The sequence below is a fragment of the Pongo pygmaeus genome, chromosome 14, assembly GCF_028885625.2.
Source record: "Pongo pygmaeus isolate AG05252 chromosome 14, NHGRI_mPonPyg2-v2.0_pri, whole genome shotgun sequence".
Taxonomy (NCBI): Eukaryota; Metazoa; Chordata; class Mammalia; order Primates; family Hominidae; genus Pongo; species Pongo pygmaeus.
The window spans coordinates 50,501,954-50,521,402 of record NC_072387.2 but is presented as its reverse complement, the minus strand read 5'-3'; the positions used below and the strand labels follow the sequence as shown (position 1 = coordinate 50,521,402).

The window sequence follows — 19,449 nt, the reverse complement described above, 5'->3', positions numbered from 1 at the left end:
TTATACAGCAGTTACTCAATAAATGTTGTCGTTGGGAGGCTGAGGCAGGAGGATCACTTGAGGCCAGGAGCTTGAGACCAGCCTGGGCAACATAACAAGACTCCACTGCTACAAAAACAAAAACACAAAAATTAGCCAGGCACAGTGGTGCATACCTGTAGTCTCAGCTACTAGAGAGGCTGAAGCAGGAGGATCACTTGAGCCCAGGAGTTCGAGGTTGCAATGAGCTATAATACTGCCACTGCACCCCAGCCTGGGCAACAGAGTGAGACTTTGTCTCTAAAAAAAATAAAACTAGGCAAAAAATGTTGTTGAATGCTCTAACTTGTGTCGAACTCTCCATTGTCTTAACTCCAAGAGCTCTTAGTGCTTATATCAACCATTTTGCAAAATTGCCTTAGGTTGTTCTCCCATTCTTTCAAGTGTCTACTGAGTTCCAGTGAGATTAAATGGAGATATCTTGACCAAGGTATTCAATTCTTCTAGCCTTAGTTTCTTCATCTGTAAAATGGAGGATAATAATAGTACCTCAAAGCATTTTTATGTGAAATGGGATAATTCATTAAAATCTTGATGCATAGGATGTGCTCAAAGTAGGAAAAGCATTTTATAAACTTACATCCTAGATTTATGTCTTAGGGTTGCTATGAGGATTCAATGAGAAGATACACATGAAACGATGTCATAATATATTGTGTAACTACTTATTACCTTTATTTTCACTGTCTTCTCATCTAGGTTAGAATCCTGGTTCAGCCTTCATTCCTCAAGTCAAGTTCTTCCGCTGGATGCCCAAAGCCTTCCTTACCTAGCCTTGTTTGACTTTTACAGTCTCCACTCTATCACTCTCTTCTCAGCACTCATCACAGGGTTAGGCGCAGGGTAGGTGCTAAGTATTTAGACGGTGGCAGCTCTAGAATTAGCAAGGTCTTTAGCTGAAAGTGAGGTCTTCTGCCTTCTTTTTGATGTTTGCTTGTATAACTTGTCTCAAATATTTTGCCTTTGTCAATTCACTGTGACATTTTGGGGATGCAGTCTAATTACATTAGGCTTAGTTTGCTTTGTGGTAGGACCGTTTCCGATGTTGAAATGTACGAGAGGGAGGCAGCCTTAGCCAGTGTCCTACTTTTTCCTTTACTAAAGACATAAATTATCTTTATATAACCCTTGTATTACAGCATGACTGGAAAAGTGCTTGATCTGGATCCTTTCTGATATTTAAGCAATTTCCATCTATCACTAAGATGTGAATTTTTTCCTTAGAATTTAGGAAGCGGTAATAAAACACAGAAACAACCAACCACCACCAAAAGGACAAAGGGTAAAGCTTTCACGTACGGTTTGGAAACACTAGTGTGGTCACAATGAATCAAGACAGTTGTGAAAGTTCCCATCATCTTGTGCATGTTTTCTCCATTTCCGAAATCTGAAGCCAAGTACAGGGAAAGCTCCCTATACTTACCAGGCCTTTAACTAAGAAACGAAGACTTGGTGCAAGCATCTGAAGAGTCACACCGACAAATGCTCCTAAAACCCTTGGCATTTACTGAACTCCTGAGATTCTGTGGGATCGCAGGGAAACGGCAGGTGAAGGCCTGGTGCATCCAGGTGAACAGACAGCCTCAGGGACTGCGAGGCGCCCACCAGAGCCCAGCGCCGCAGCTCGGAGCACTCCCGCGGCGCGGGCCGTTCCGGGACGGTGCCAGCTCTTTGGGCTGGAGCTCCGCAGGCTCTTTACGCCCGCCTGGGCCATGCAGGGCCGGGCCAAGTCTACTGAGCCGGCCGCGCCGGGGGGGAAGGAGTTTCCGGCGGACTCGGCTAGGCGCCGCTTCCTGTCCCCTTCTCCGCGCTGCCTCACGGTGCCTGCCCGGGACGCAGCTCGACGCCCGGGCCCCCTCGCCGTCCCCGGCAGCGCCCCCGGCCCCATGCAATCCCGGCTCCTACTCCTCGGGGCACCCGGAGGCCACGGCGGCCCGGCCTCGCGGCGCATGCGGCTGCTCCTGCGGCAGGTGGTGCAGCGCAGGCCGGGTGGCGACAGGCAGCGGCCGGAGGTCAGACTGCTACACGCCGGCTCGGGGGCCGACACAGGTAACTCGGGGTGCGCCCCTGTCCTCCCTGGTGCCCCTGCGCTCCGTACCCGGCCCCCGCGCGCCCCCGCCCCTCCTCTCTGCTGCTTCGCTGCGCTTGGAAGGACCGTTTGCCGAGCGGGGAGCTGAAAGATCGAGGTTCTAGGCCCGACCTCGGCGCTAACTGCTGTGTAACGTGGGGCAGGGCGCTCGCCCTCTCTGTGCCTGATTCTGCAACCCGAGGGGTCTGGACTAAGGTTTCTGATGACCTAGAAGAGTGATTTCTCCTTCCCCTGCCGCTGCCTTTACCCCCAGAATTCTGACTTAGATTATAATACTCATAGAGGTTAATGCCTTAGCCCTATGGAATTATTGAAAGCTGGATTTGACCTTGCTCTCTGAGCCTCAAGGGCCTGGAAGCCGGTCTGTGTCATGTTCCAGCCAGGGCTTGTGGCGGCTTAGAAGGGAACATTCTCGCTAAAGAACCCATAGTTCACTGTGTTTTAAATGCATCCCCGAGCCTTTCCAAGTTTTACAGGAGTTTTCCTTAAAGTTTCACTTAATTCTTAGAGCTGACAGTTACACCTTAATTTAGTTAAAACACTTGCCTCTACAATTGAGGTAATTAAAACCCAGAAGGGAAAAGTGATTCGCTGGAGAGTACACAACTAATGACTGCTAGAATCACATGCTTTGATTTCTAAGCTTAGTATTTTTTGGCTCTGCTTGAGCTGGTTTTAGGAATTCTTTTTCTTGTGTGTTGGTGGAGTTAGAGTTACTGTGATGGTTAAGGAAAGGATATCTGTTGTTGCTACCCTTGAATGGTGAAGTGATTCCAGACAAGATTTTGTCAATGTCAGTGCTACTTGGAATAACAGGTTTTCACTACGAAATTGTAGGTTTCGTTGTCCTCTTGCATTTTCCCCGCAACCCCCAGTTTTCCTTGCCAAGAAATGTGCATATGGGCCGGGCGCGGTGGCTCACGCCTGTAATCCCAGCACTTTGGGAGGCTGAGGCGGGCGGATCACGGGGTCAGGAGATCGAGACCATCCTGGCTAACACGGTGAAACCCCGTCTCTACTAAAAAAAAAAAAAAAAACAAAAACAGAAAAATTAGCCGGGCGTGGTGGCGGCCCCCTGTAATCCCAGCTACTTCAGAGGCTGAGGCAGAAGAATGGCGTGAACCTGGGAGGCGGAGCTTGCAGTGAGCGGAGATCGAGCCACTGCACTCCAGCCTGGGCAACAGAGCAAGACTCCATCTCAAAAAAAAAAAAAAAAAAAGCATATTTCGGTCCCATGCATTTCATTTTATTCATTCAAGACATACACCCACCCCGTCCCCCACCATAGTGTTGCAATTTCAAATTTTGCTTTTTTTTTTTTTTTTTTGCTTTTTCTCAATTACTCTCACTTCTAGGCTGTTTATTCATTTGTTTTTTACGTTTTTTGTGTGTTCTTTATTTGTTTTTTGCTGCTTTGCTCTAGAAGGCAGAGGTCAAAGGTGGAAGTATAGCATAAACTATAGGTTGGGTTTTGGAGTTAAACAATCTGTGTTGGAATCCACTTATGCACTATCTAACCATGGGTCGTTGAGGGTAGGTTACTTTGTGTCCTAGTTTTCCCAACTGTAAAAGGATAAGAAGAATATATCTATTATGGTGGTTGTGAGGATTTATTAATTAATATAATCTGTGGCACATATTAATGCTCAATAAAAGTTAGCTTTTTTATTCTTAGTATGTACAGTTTTAGCTATTTGAGAATTATTCTGTTTCCTTGCCTTTAGGAGACATGAAACCAGGTTTGTTTAGATTCAGGACTGTCCAGACTATCTGGGTAGGCAGATTTAGCAGAGCGAATTGACTTGAACTTTTTAAAAACAATTGTTCTTTGTACATGGATAATACATGTTGATTGTAAAAACACATGTGGGTGTGAGTTTTTAAAGTCTGTATTATACACGTATTGGTAGATAAGTTGTAAATGTCCTCAAATTTTGTTATAGCCAACAAATCAAAGTATAGGCTTTGCTTTAAATGTGAGAGTCATGGACATATTACAGAGAACATATTATCCTCTTTAAATCAGTCATTCACTCTGGCAGGATCAGACCACAAGAGGTATTTTTTGAGGGTGTGAGGACTGTTAACTGAATGCAGCTGGGAACCCACCAGAGATCTGGACTCGAGTAAGAGCAATTGTGAGCCAGGTAAATGGACAGCACACTTTTGACTACTCTGAGGCCTGAGAGTAAGGCTATCAAGATGGAAGTGTCCCATTTTGAATCAGAGATCTTACACGGACAAGTGTAAAACTACAAATAGCAATAGGCCATAATGGATTACATCTTATGTTGGGAAGATGCTCTCAGCTGCATTCATACATGTGACCAGTAACTGATTATCTCCTCTCTCTGTAATTGACATTGCTTCCTAATAGTTTGAAAAAAGAACAACAAAGTTCATAAATAATATATTTAAGTTATATACTGGTGTTATTTCTCCTGGAGTATTTGTTTTATTTATCTATATATTCCTTTGGTGCCTGCCAACACTTTGTACCTAGTAAGCATTCAGTGGCTTATTTTGTGAAAGTTCATACAGAGAAGGAGCAGGAGAGGCTGGAATTGCCTTGTTTGCTCTCAAGAGAGGACCTTTGTTAAGCCTGATAAGCAGAAAAAAAAGGAAAATAGGTCATTTATGTTAAAAACAAAACAAGCAAATAAACTCAACCCAAACCCACTGCTTTTTATCCTTTGCTGTCAGATAGTATAAGTATCTATAATTGTAAATTCTTTATAACTCTTTATACTTCCATTAAAATTACTGTCTCTTGGTTTTAAGAGCAAAGAGGTTAACAAGGTTAACAAGGATATCTACTGCAGAGAGTTCAATAAAGATTATTGTAGTGTTTTTACAGATGGAGCCAAGCAAGTTGTTTCAGTGGGACTCTGATGTTAAATGGATTCAAATATACTATAGATCAAATGATAAACCTAGAAACATAACTGTTAAATATATCATGACATTTTGGTGCTCTCGTTTAACACCATTATTATTCAAGGGATTCACAGTTTTTTCTTTATGACTCTTGTATATGAAGTAAATTTGTTTATAGAAATACTCTAAAATACTTTTACACAGCAATCTATGTTTATTGTAGAAGAATGCTGAATACAGATTCCCTAAAACATAATCCTCCCACCCAAATTTATAATTATCAACTTTTTAGCATTAATCCTGTCAGATTACATATATATGTATAATTATTTGTTTATTTATTTTTGAGATGGAGTCTTGCCCTGTCACCCAGGCTGGAGTGCAGTGGAGCGGTCTTGGCTTACTGCAACCTCCACCTCCTGGGTTCAAGCGATTCTCCTGCCTCAGCCTCCCAAATAGCTGGGACTACAGGTGTGCACCACTGTGTTAGTCTGTTCTCACACTGCTATAAGGACATACCAAAGACTGGGTAATTTATGAAGAAAAAGGTTTCATGGGCTCAACAGTTTCGCATGGCTGGGTAGGCCTCACAATCATGGTGGAAGGTGAAGAAGAGAAAAGTCACGTCTTACGTAGCGGCAAGCAAGAGAGCTTGTGTACAGAAACTCCCCTTTATAGAACCATCAGACCTCGTGAGACTTATTCGCTACCACGAGAACAGCACAGGAAAAACCTGCCCCCATGATTCAATTACCTCCCACTGAGTCCCTCCCACGACACATGGGGATTATGGGAGCTACAATTCAAGATAAGATTTGGGTTGGACACAGGCAAACCATATGAGCCACCCCAGCTAATTTTTGTATTTTTGGTAGAGATGGGGTTTCACCATGTTGGCCAGGCTGGTCTCGAACTCCTGACCTCAAGCGATCTGCCCACCTTTGCCTCCCAAAGTGCTGGGATTACAGATTTGAGCCACTGTGCCTGGACGATATGTATATTTATGCAGATACATGTTTTTTTAAAGAAATGGGATCATGTATGTTTTATAATTATTACATCCATTATTGTGAACATATTAACATGGTAATAAATATCATTGTACATGATTGTTTAAAATAGTTATTAAGTTTATACGTTTGTCCATATAATTTATTTTACTAATGTCTCATTCTTGGACATTCACGTTGTCTAAAATCTATAAACAATGCAATAAACATCCATCTACATGAATTTTTTTTATTTTAAGATTATATCCTTGGGCCACAATAGGATTAGATAGAAATAACTTTGAGGAGGGGAAATATAGAACTGTGGCTTCAACTGAGAAATACAGTGTAAAGAGGAAAGAACTATACTGTGGTTTTGGTCTAAGTTTTGTATTTATCAGGTATTGAACCTTGGGGAAATTATTAACTACTTTAAACCTGCAGCAGGTTATTTTGACCCTGAGGATATTCTGACCCCATTGTGTATTCAAGAATTTAACAGAAAGGCTCAGAACAATGGTAAGCTTATAAATCATTAGGCAGATCCGCATTAGGAGCACATAGACTAGTGTGGGAATTGCTGATATATTTAGTTTTCTCTTGGGTCTAAGTTTAGTATATATAAAAATGATGACACTAACCCAGTAGTTCTCAACCGAAGGTGATTTCTCCCCCCTCAGGGGACATTTGGCAATGTCTGGAGATGTTTCTTTTTGGTTGTCAGAACCAGGAGGGAGGGGTGCTACTGGCATCTAGTGGGTAGAGGCCAGTGATGCTGCTAAACAGGCCATGACACACAGGACAGCCCCTCACAACAAAAAATTATCTGGCCCAAAATGTTCATAGTGCCCCTGTTGAAAAACCCTCATGAAACCAACTTCTTTGTCAAAGCTACTGTTAGAAACTTTAGACTCACTAAACTTAACAGAATTTAAGCACAGAACAATTTGTGAATTGGGCAGTCCTCAGAACCAGAATAAGCTCAGAGAGCTCCATTCTGAAACGTGAGCAGGCAGCATTTATGGACAGAAAATGGAAGTGAAGTACGGAAACAGCTTACTTGGTTATAACTCAGTGTTTGCCTTACTTGAACACGGTCTCATCAGTTGGCAGCCTGTGGTTGACCCAAGCTCAGCTTCTCAGATTGGCTAAGACTCATCTATTTGTTACCAAAGTATACTCCTAAGTTCCGGTTTCAGTTAATTTACATACAAAGTTATGTTGCAATTCATTACATAAGAACTCCAAGTACGGAGGCATCCTTAGACCAAATTTGGTTTAATTTAACAATTTGCCCCTTTGGTTAGCTTCTCAATTTTGTCAGATTCACTGAAACTTTGGGCGTTTTTGCCACTCTCTGTCACCAACTTAGTGGACTTACTTCGTCTCACTATGGAATTTACAAGCCATGATGTCACATCAGTTGAATAATTCTTTATGTTCTTGCTGTTCTGGTCAAAGTGAGACCATTGAATGCTCAATGAATGGCTGCATACAAACATTTAAGACTTGAGAGGATATGGTGCACCAGAAGGGCTATTATGAAGAATCTCAGGACAACAATAAAGACTTAAGTGTACTTCTTAACAGGAGCCCCTATGAACTGAACCAATCAGAAATCCAGCAAGGTTCAGGCACTATAGATACTTCAATAGTATTTGAGTCTAGTTCAAGTAAACCCACAGTTTACTTGAAGAAAGGCGTACATTAGCTTCTTTTGCCTAAATTATGTTACCTGTTGTCTTTAAGTATTCTTATTCCCCTTTAGAGAGTAAACTACCTCACTTAAAGAAATCATTACAAATGGCTTGCCTTATAAGCACATTAGTAGGTGGGATGTTTTCAAAGGAGAAAATCATTACAGCTTAAAAACAATACTTAAGAAAATATTTAATTTAAAATTATAATTATTCATTTGTCAAACATTTATTGAATATCTGGTAGGTTTCAGGTATTGGGGATAAAATGATGATTAAAACTTAGGCCTTGCACCAAGAAAAAAAGAGTCTTGTAGACTAAACAGTAGTCTTCAAAAATTTTTCTTATTTATCTGCTAGGAGGATTTTAAAAATATGTATCCCTTTGAACATTTTTAGGTTAATAGCTAAAGTTTGCCTGGTAAGTTTAAATAGTTGCAAAGGATGACATTTCCAGTACGTTGTAAATATTGGCATTTAAAAGAAAAAATATTACAAATTCTGAGTGTGTCTTTTAAGTGGAAACAGAATATTCTAGCAATTTAGTACAAATTCTGAGTGTATCTTTTAAGTGGAAATAGAATATCCTATCTCTATTTTGGAAGTAGATAAAAAGCTCTTCTTTAATTGTTAGAAAATGTCTCTTATCTCCTTAAATTTGTATTTCCATTACAAAAGCATAGATCAGATCCTGTGCTAGCAGAAAGATGAATGGAGTGATCAATTTGTGCTAGAGGAAAAGTTAGGGAAGGTTCAATGGGGAGATGAAGATATTTCAGTAGTAGTTGTGTAGAGGGCAAGTGGTGTGAAAGAGATGTGGAAGGCCTTCTAGGCTGAGGAGATAAAGTGTTAGTCACTGAGATAGGAATACAAGAGGTGGAGCTGGTTAGAGTTGGGCGCACACAATGGACAACATAGAATTCTGTTTCTGTATGTTTGTTGAGTTGTCTCTGGAATATCTAGGTAAAGTGTCCAGTAGGCTACTGGCAGGTATGAAACTCAGGAGAGAGATCTGAGCCAAAATAGACATTTAAAGAGTTAGTTGTATATGGTGTTTGAAGAGTACCCTTAACTGAAAAAAAAAAAAAAAAAAGGGTTGTATAGAGGTCAGAGTTGGGACATTGGTATGGATTAAATGACTGAGGAAAGTGTAGTGTGGTAATAGAAGATGGCCAAGAACATCAATGTTTAAGGCAGGGATGGCAGATGCCTGGTCCATATGAATGTCATAACTTTTGCCTTTTGTCTATTGCAGATGTGGCTCATTGATCACCACCCTGTTTCCCAATGGGTACAATTTCCATTGTGATTTATGTTTTGGATTTTTTTAGAAGCCTGTTGCTTGATTTCCAAATGTTTGGGGATTTTCCAGTTACCTTTTTGTTACTGATTTCCAGTTTAATTCCACTGTGGTAAGAAAACATAATCTGTATGACTTCCATCGTTTAATTTTCTTTTTTTGTTTTTTTTGAGACAGAGTTTCACTCTTGTTGCCCAAGCTGGAGTGCAATGGTGCGATCTCGGCTCACTGCAACCTCCGCCTCCCTGGTTCAAGCAATTCTCCTGCTTCAGTCTCCCAAGTAGCTAGGATTACAGGCATGTGCCAGCCACCATGCTCAGCTAATTTTGTATTTTTAGTAGAGATGGGGTTTCACTATGTTGGTCCGGCTGGTCTCGAACTCCTGGGCTCAGGTGATCCACCCACCTCGGCCTCCCAAAGTGCTGGGATTACAGGCACCAGCCACTGTGCCTGGTCTCATCTTTAAATGCCTTGAGACTTGCTTTGTGGTCCAGCCTATAATCTATTTTGGTGAATGTTCCATGTGCATTTAAAAAGGATATGCATTCTGATCATGAGGAACCAATTACAATACTAAAAAGTTCTTTATAAAATACAATATTCAGTTGATAGGTTGAGAAAATAAAAACATACTTGCAGTAATACTTAAATAAATAATAAATAGAATATGCATTCTGTTGTTGGGTGTAGCGTTCCATAAATGTCATTTAGGCCAAGTGGTTAATTATGTTTTCCAATCTTCTCTTTCTTTACGTCTATACTTGGTCTTTGCCAGAAGGCTGAGAAGCAATTATCCTTATGCTGTATCCTTCTTTATTTTTACCTACGTCTTCCATTATTTACCGAGAGAGCTACTTAAAGCTATTAATATCTAGATGTGATTGTGCATTTTTCTACTTCCACTTTTAGTTCTGTCCGTTTTTGCTTCATGTTTATTTCCCAGCTCCCTCCCTGCCAGGTCACCATTATAGGTTTGCTGTGTTCCCCAAAAAGAGGCTTCCTAACACAGTGACCCTCTCTGCTTGCTCTCTCCCCTTGCCCCTTCAGGCCTAGGGGCGGTAATGGCTTTCTGTTATTGCTAGTCCTAGGATACTGCACCATCTTTTTTGGTTTCCGTAAACTCTGCTATACCTTTGTGAATAGTTGCCTTATTGTACTGTCCTCAGTTACTCAGTTTGAATGTACCGTCTGTCAGAAATGTGAGGTATGAATTTTACTTTTTAAAAAAAATAAATGGACAGCCAATTGTCAAGTTACCATGAATTTGTATAGTCTGCCCTTTTTCTAGATTATTTATTAGAAGGATGATGTCCGTCAGCCCTAACACTCAGGGAATGTTTGTAATGAGAACCTGTGCCTGAAAACGTTTTTCTTATGTTCAGGTTAATTACTCAGTATCATTTTGTCAGGAGGCCAAATAATTATAGTCTTTTCAGGAAGTGAAATAACATTTGTAAAGACATCTTATTTGAAAATACTGTAACTATAATTCTTTAAACTACTCTGTAATAAAAGCCAGTAGATAATATCACTTGTATTTGTAAGCAAGCTTATCTTTTAAAAGAAAACCTACTGTAGAAAGTAGCTAATTTATAGGTTCTTTCCTGAGTTAAGGAAAATAGGGTGAGATGACCAGTCAACCAATACCTGGCAGTAACTAAGATTGTATTATACGAGGCACTGCTGACCATCTGTTTTTTGAGGGCGTTAGAACTTAAACGACCAGATGATCTCAAACATGCATTAGAGATCATCTGGAGGGCTCATTGTAACACAGATTGCTGGACCTTAGGGTTTCTAATTCAGTAGGTCTGGGGTGGGGCCTGAAGATTTGTATGACTTACAAGTTCCCAGGTGATATTGATGCTTTGAGAATCTCTGTGATAGATTGCATGAAAACAAAGAGTTAATTGGACAGGAGAGGAGAAGGGAGGGGTGCATGGGTTATGGAGGAGCTTTGCAGGCTTTTGAATTTTGGTCCTCATCATCTTTTGCCTTGCCTTTTTCTGGCTGCCAGTTTTGGACCTAGCAAGGATTTAACTTTGTGTGTAGTCCTTATCTTCCTCTCTCAATTTACCACACACCTGTAATAAAGTTCTTTATCTATTAAAAACTCTTTTATGGATTTACAAATTTTCTCATTTGTAAAGTTTCTGTCTCATAGGATTATTCTGAGAATGCAAAAAATACTTAGAAGGTAGTAAGCATTCAATAAATGTTGGCTATTGTTATTAGTACCATGATTTAAGGTCTTAGTGTTCAAGGTATCTTGCTAGCTTTAAACTGGCAGTGCTGAAAGATGAGTTTTGCATGACTACTTTTTTGGAGTGTCTCTGAGCCCTTTCCAAATGAAGTTCTAGATGCAAATGTTATCACCATGCCTATTTTGCTGTTAGAGAGAGCAAAGCAGAGAGAGATTATTCAGTTTAGTCCTCGGCTTTAGAAGATCACTGGGAAATTAAGGTTACATTAAAAAATAGAACTGTGTAGAACTTACTGAAAACTTTTGCCTGCTTTTGCTTATTTCATGTAGGAATTCTTGGCTTTCATTTTTTATTTATTTGAGACAGAGTGTCACACCGTTGCCCAGGCTGGAGTGCAGTGGCATAATCTTGGCTTGCTGCAACCTCCGCCTCCTGGCTTCAAGCGATTCTCCTGTCTCAGCCTCCCAAGTAGCTGGGATTACAGGCACGTACCACCACGCCCATCTAATTTTTGTATTTTTAGTAGAGATGGGGTTTTACCGTGTTAGTCAGGCTGGTCTCTAACTCCTGACCTCAAGTGATCCGCCTGCCTTGGCCTCCCAAAGTGCTAGGATTATAGACGTGAGCCACTGCACCTGGCCAGTTCTTGGCATTTATGCCACTGGGGCTTTATTCCTTTTATGCACCTAGAAATATTGAAGTTTGAGGATATGTTGCTGGATAATTTGAAATTGTATGTAGTAAAAATAAGGGTGTACAAAGATATGTAAAAAGGTTGAGGATGTGTGTTAAAGATAACACTCTGTGGGCTGGGTGTGGAGGCTCACACCTATAATCCCAGCACTTTGGGAGGCCGAGGTGGGTGGATCACTTGAGGTCAGGAGTTCAAGACCAGCCTGGCCAACATGGTGAAACCTCATCTCTACTAAAAATACAAAAATTAGCCGGATGTGATGGCACATGCCTGTAATCCCAGCTACTCAGGAGGCTGAGGCAGGAGAATCACTTGAACCCAGGAGGCGGAAGTTGCCGTGAGCCAAGATCGCATCACTGCACTCCAGCCTGGGCGGCAGAATAAGAGTCCATCTTAAAAAAAAAAAAAAAAAAAAAAAGGCTGAGTGTGGTGGCTCACGCCTGTAATCCCAGCATTTTGGGAGGCCGAGGTGGGCAGATCATGAGGTCAGGAGATCGAGATCATCCTGGCTAACATGGTGAAACCCCGTCTCTACTAAAAATACAAAAAGCTAGCCGGGCGTGGTGGCAGGCGCCTGTAATCCCAGCTACTCTGGAGGCTGAGGCAGGAGAATGGGGTGAACCCGGGAGGCGGAGCATGCAGTGAGCTGAGCTTGCACCGCTGCACTCCAGCCTAGGCCACAGAGTGAGACTCCGTCTCAGAAAAAAAAAAAAAAAAAAGATTTTACTCTATAGATACTTTGATCTTAAACAAAATGCATTCTTCTGTATTGCTTTTGCCTATATTAATGTTGCTATTCATGAAATAAAGCTTGTTGATGTATTTTATCATGGTTTTTGTTTGTTTGCTAACATAGCATTTAAAATGTGAATTTCACTGATGCCTCACTTCTCCTTTATACATATATCCTTTGGATAGAAGTTTTAGAGCATAGTGCTTGACATATAGACAGCTGTGTAGTACATTTCTGTAACATCCCTCTCTAGGTCAGGACAAGCATTGTTGCATAGTCTATGGTTCTCTCATTTGTCTCTTATAATTATTCTGTTTTTAAAATCTCTTTTTAGGTGATACAGTTAATATTGGAGATGTATCCTACAAGTTGAAAATTCCTAAGAATCCAGAACTTGTGCCACAGAACTACAGTAAGAAATATTTATTAATATATGAATGAATAACTTTTAACTTTTCATTATAGGAATTTTCAAAGTTACATAAAGGTAGAGAGAATAGTATAAACCTAATGATTTTATCCTCCAGCTTCAACATTTATCAATATTATGCCAATCTTCTTTTAACTGATTTTTTTTCTGGAGTATTTAAAACCTATCCCAGACATCCTATTACTTCACCCATCAATATCTCAGTAGAAACATTTATTTTTCTCACATCCTACTGTTTCTTTTTTTACCTGGAATAAGATTTACATATAATGCACAGAACTTTTTTTTTTAAATTATACTTTAAGCTCTGGGATACATGTGCAGTGCATGCAGGTTTGTTACATAGGTATACACGTGCCATGGTGGTTTGCTGCACGCATCAACCAGTCATCTACATTAGACACTTCTCCTAATGCTATTCCTCCCCTAGCCCCCCACCCCTTGACAGGCCCCAGTGTGTGTTGTTCCCCTCCCTGTGTCCATGTGTTCTCATTGTTCAACTCCCACTTATGAGTGAGAACATACAGTGTTTGGTTTTCTGTGCCTGTGTTAGTTTTCTGAGAATGATAGTTTCCAGTTTCATCCATGTCCCTGCAAAGGACATGAACTCATCATTTTTTATGGCTACATAGTATTCCATGGTGTATATGTGCCACATTTTCCTTATCCAGTCTATCATTGATGGGCATTTGGGTTGATTCCAACTCTTTGCTATCATGAACAGATGCACAGATCTTAAGTATTTATTTTGGTTGGTTTTGACAATTTTATAAACCTGTATAACCACCAAGATTACATTAATCATCCTAAATGTTCTCTTGTGTTCCTACCCCTTTACCCTGCCCTGGAAATCACTGTTCTTTTTTTTTTTTTTTATGATGGTAGATTAGTTTTGCTTGTTCTTTAGCTATATATAAATAGAATCACATGGTATGGTTATATGTGTGTATGTATTTTTTTCTCATGAAGAGCATTAATTTGAGATTCATCTATGTTGCTGTACCTATCAGTTTGTTTTTAATTCCTGAATAATGTTCCATTGTATAAACATACCACAGTTTGTTTATCCATTCTCCTATTGATAGACATTTGGATGGCTTTCATTTTAATCCTGCTGTGAACATTCCTGTACAATTCTTATAGTTATCAGTTTTTACTTCTCTTGGGTAAAAAACTAGGAGTTGAATTGATATGTCATACTATAGATGGCTGTTTAACTTTTTAACACACTGCCAAACAATTCTCCAAAGCAGTTGTACCATTTTACCTTTGACCAACAGTGATTTTCTACATCCTTGTCAGCATAGTCTTTTTAATCTTAGTCTACCAGGTGTGAAAAAGTAACTCATCATGGTTTTTGGTTTATAACAGTTTTATTGAGATATAATTCATATACCATAAAGTTCACCTTTCCATATTGTACAATTCAGTAATTTTAGTTTATTCAGAGTTGTACAACCATACTGTTATCTAACGTTTTCATCGCTCCATGAAGAAACTTTATACTCATTAATAGTCATTTCCCATTTTCTTTCTTCTCTCTCCCCTGCCACCCTCCCAGCCTTTAGCAACCACTAATATACTTTCTGTTTCTATAGATTTGTCTATTTTGGACATTTTATATAAATGGGATCATATAATATGTAGCCATTGTATCTTGCTTATCTTAGCATAATGTTTTCAAGGTTTATAGATTCTGTAGTTCATTGCTTTTTATGGCTAAATTATATTCCATTGTGTGGATATTCCACATTTTGCTTGCCCTTTCATCAGTTGATGGACATTTGGATTGTTTCCACTTTGGGACTGTTGTGAATATTGCCACTCCAAGCATCCATGTACAAGTTTTTATATGGACATATTTTCAACTTTCTTGGGTTTTACCTAGAAGATAAATTGCTAGGTCACATGGTAACTCTATGTTTAACATTTCAAGGAATTACCAAAATGGTTTTTTTTTTTTTTTTTTTTTTTTTTGAGACAGGGCCTCACTTTGTGGCCCAGGCTGGGGTGCAGTGGCGCAATGTCGGCTCACTGCAACCTCCCCCTCTCAGGTTCAACCTCCAGGTCCTCAGCCTCTCCAGTAGCTGGGACTACAGGTGCAGGTTACCACGCCCAGCAACTTTTGTATTTTTTGGTAGAGATGGGGTTTCACCACATTGATCAGGCTGGTCTCAAACTCCTGTCCTCATGTGATCCGCCCACCTCAGCCTCCCAAAGTGCTGGGTTTACTGGCATGAGCCACCACGCCCGGCCACCAATATGGTTTTCAAATCACCTACACCATGTTACATTCTAACTAGCATTGTGTAAGGATTCTAGTTTTTCCACGTCCTCACTAACACTTGTTATTGTTTGTCTTTTTTATTACAGCCATAGTCAGACATGTGAAGTGACATCTCATTGTGGTTCTGATTTGTATTTCCCTAATGACTTAAAATCATTATTTGCCCAAAATCATGTCACTTCTTTTCTCAAAATTCTTTAAATGAGTTTTTAGTGTTTTGGGAACAAAGGTCCATCCTTAGCTATTAATTTCTTGATCTAATCTTAGCCTCATCGCATGCCACTCTCCTCTCCTATTCTTTGTTCCAGTCATTGGTCATGATATAGAATAGCTTTTTGTTCACTCTTCAGATTCTTCCACTAGACTATGTGCTCTGTTAAAGAAAAAATAAATCAATGATATGTGTTAAAGCCGGGTAAGGAAGACTTTATTCAGGACTGTCACTATGAGTCTTGCAGTTGGGGAGAGAGATTGGGCTCAACTCCCAATGCAGCATGGGCAAGTGGTAGTTTATAGCCAAAGGAGCAGTGTGGGAGTTGGTGGATAGAAAATTGTTAAGAGGAAATGTCAGGGTTAAGGGAGATTCTGGCTAAGCCAACCTAACAAAATTCTTGCTGACGACAGGCGGGAGTGATCAGACATCACCTGGGGGATTGTGGAAGATGAGGACTCTGATCAGATATCAAGGGTGATTAGATTATGAGGATGGGCGGGTTCTGGATAAATTGTTTTAATGGTGTTCTTTTGCTACAACTGGATTTTACAAGGAAGTACACAAGTGTGTCTAGGAAAAGGTTTAGAAACCTGACTAAAGTTTGGTCAAGAAGACAATCTTTGTCAGCTTCATGAGGGAGAATATGTCACTTTCATCTAACCCAAGGTTCCGTTGACTCTACCCCCTAAATGCCTCTGCAATCTGTCCTTTCCACTCTGGCCCACTTTTCTTTTACTACTCTTGTTTTTTGTTTTTTTTTTGAATTATTTTGTTAGTGGTCATCCTAGGGATTCTAACACTTTAACCTAAAACAATCTTGTTTAGATTAATGGTAACTTAGTTTCAATAGTATATAAACTACTCCAGTGTAGCTCTGTTCCCTTCCACCTCCTTTGTGCTATTATTGTCATACAAACTATATCTTTACACATTAAAAGTTTATCAGCACAGTTTTATAATTATTGCTTTATGAAGTTTTTAAAATCAGGTAGAAGAAAAGAGTTACAAACAAAAATAGGCTTACATTGTCATTATTATTTATCTATGTAGTTCCCTTTACTGATAATCTTTATTTCTTCATGTGGATTTGAGTTACTGTCTAGCGTGCTTTCATTTCAGCTTAAAGGAAGGATTCCCTTTAGTAAGTATCTTCTAGATGGCAGGTTTGCTAGTGGTGAATTATCACTTTTTTTTTTTTTAAATTTGGAAATGTCTTCATTTCTCCTTTGTATTTTGAAGAATAATTTTACTGGGAATAGAATTCTTGGTTGACAGGCTTTTTTTTTTTTTTTCAGCACTTTGAATATGTCTTCTTACTGTTTGTGGACTTCCTAGTTTTTGAAAAGAAGTCAGTTATCAATCTTAGCAAGGATCCTTTTTATATGATAAGTCAGTTTTTCTCTGCTATCAAGATACTGTCTTCCAAGATACTCTCTTCAGCTTTTTGATAGTTTGACTGTGGATGTATCTAAGCACAGATTTCTTTGAATTTACCCTGTTTTGAGTTAGTTGAGCTTCTTGGATGGGATGTGCAAATTAATGTTTTTCATCGAAGTTGGCAAAATTTTGGCTATTATTTTTCATTATTATTTATTTATTCTCTTTTCTCTCTCTCCTTCTAGGGCTCCCATTATATTTGATAGATTTGATGGTGCCTTACAAGTCTGTGAGACTCAGTTCATTTTTCTTTATAATTTCTTCTTTCTGTTCCTTAGATTGGATCATCTCAACTGACTAATCTTTAAGTTTGCTGGTTCTTTCCTCTGCCTGCTCACATCTGTTGTTGAGCCCCTCTGGTTAATTTAATCAGAGTTTTCAAGTTCAGAATTTTTATTTGGATCTTGTTTTATAATTTCTCTTTATTGGTACTCTGTTTCATGAGACATTGTTGTCATACTTTACTTCTTTAGACATGATTTCTTTTAATTCTTTGAATGTATTTGTGGTAGCTGATTTAAAGTGTTTTTCTACTTAGTCAAATGTCTGGCTTACTCAGAGATAGTTTTTATTGACTCCTTTTTTCTGTATGTATGAACCATACTCTCCTATTTCTTTATTTCTTATAATTTTGTTGTTATTGAAAGTGGACATTTTAAATAGTATAATCTCTCCTTCCCAGGCTTTGTGGTTGCTCCTTGAGTTGCTGCTTTTTTTTAGTGATGTTCCTAGTCTATTTCTTTAAAGTCTGTGTTCTTTGTCATGCCTTGTTAGCTTAGTGGTCAGCTAATGTTTGAATGGAGATTTCTTTAATGCCTTGAATCAATAAGTCTCTTGGCTTTTGTTGAGAGTCTGTGTGTGCAAGTTGGGCATGATTTCAGTGCTCCATAGGTAGCTTACCATTGTGTCTTAACCTTTTCTTTCTGCTTGTATGGACCCTCAAGGTTAGTGGAAGGTGAGAGATTACACGCTGTTCTCAGGATTTTCCTGAATATATGCGTGGCCTTCCAGATTCCTAGGCATACACTGAAGCTTTTCAAAGCCTTCTGCGAACATCTCATTTTCAGTTTTTGTTTTTGTCTTTAAAGTTTTTTGGTTGTCCTCTTGTTAGCTCCAACTGGTTTTACTGCCTCAGGCAGCTGTGATGTTAAACAATTGTTGTTGATTTTTTTTGACAAATGCCCCGAGTTAGTGCTGTTTGCATACAGTAGCTCTGAGTACATCAAATAAAGACAAATTCTAAAAATGGAGCATTTCAGGGAGCTGCCAGACAGGTCAAGTAGGGATAATTTTCTGGGGATGAGGCTTTTGAGGAGCTTCTGTATAGTTCTGTTCACTTCGGTGACTTCCAGGCTGCTGGTTTTCACCATGATTATGGACAGTTTGTTGTAAAACAACTGGGCTCACGCCTGTAATCCTAGCACTTTGGGAGGCTAAGGTGGGAGGATTGCTTGAGGCCAGGAGTTTGAGACCAGCTTGGGCAACATAGTGAGACACTAAGACCCTGTTTCTACAAAAAAATAAAATAAAATATTGTTTTTTATTGTGATTGAGGCTGCAGTGAGCCGTGATTGTGCAATTGCATGCCTCCTGCCTGAACAACAGAGTGAGACCCTGTCTCAATAAAAGAAAAAAGAAAAGCAAAGATAATCACAGAGCTAGGGACATGGGGATGGGGTTAGGGCAAATTAACCCCTTTTCTTACATAAATGCATGTGAGATTGTTGAAAACTTTTTGATTTCCAGAGTTCTGAAGAAGTTGAGTTTGACAATTTATGCCATTATTATTGTTTTTTTTAAGAAGGAATGAATTTTCAGAGGTCCTTACTCTATTCCAGTAATGCCTGTCTTCTCACTGTGGTTTATTTATTATTATTATTATTATTATTATTTTATTTTATTTTTTTTGAGACAGAGTCTTGCTCTGTCTCCCAGGCTGGAGTGCAATGGCTCAGTCTTGGCTCACTGCAGCCTCTGCCTCCCAGGTTCAAACGATTCTCTTACCTCAGCCTCCCGAGTAGCTGGGATTACAGGCTCACTCCACATTGCCCAGCTAATTTTTGAATTTTTTTAGTAGAGACAGGGTTTTACCCTGTTGGCCCAAGCTGGTCTTGAACTCCTGACCTCAGGTGATCCACCCACCTTGGCCTCCGAAAGTGCTGGTATTATGGGCATGAGCCACTGCACCCAGCCTCACTGTGGTTTAAATTTGCATTTCTCTGATGAACAGTGATGTTCAAGATATTTTTCTGTGCTTATTGGCCATTTGTATTTCTACTTTTGTGAAGTATATGGTAAAGTCAGTTGCCCACTAAAAAAATTGAGTTGTCTGCCTTTTTATTATTGAGTTGCAAAAGTTTTTTTATGTATTATGGATCCAAGTACTTTGTCATGTATAAGTATTATGAATACTTTTTCTCAATCTATTTGCTTAGTCATTTTCTCGTTGATATCTTTTG

The 19,449-nt window shown here is 39.6% G+C and overlaps 1 protein-coding gene across 2 annotated transcripts in view; it reads left to right on the top strand.

The window, feature by feature from the left end:
• The first annotated feature begins 717 nt into the window (after positions 1–717).
• The window catches only part of VWA8 (von Willebrand factor A domain containing 8), a 393,780-nt gene continuing 375,048 nt past the window's right edge, over positions 718–19,449 (top strand). For both annotated transcript variants that reach the window (XR_010123553.1, XM_054445896.2), the window contains exons 1-2: positions 718–2,088; positions 12,957–13,034. Coding sequence is in view for 1 of the 2 variants with exons in the window: in XM_054445896.2 (XP_054301871.2) it covers positions 1,752–2,088; positions 12,957–13,034 (415 nt within the window). In the remaining variant the exon portion in view is untranslated. The remainder of the gene's footprint in view (positions 2,089–12,956; positions 13,035–19,449) is intronic.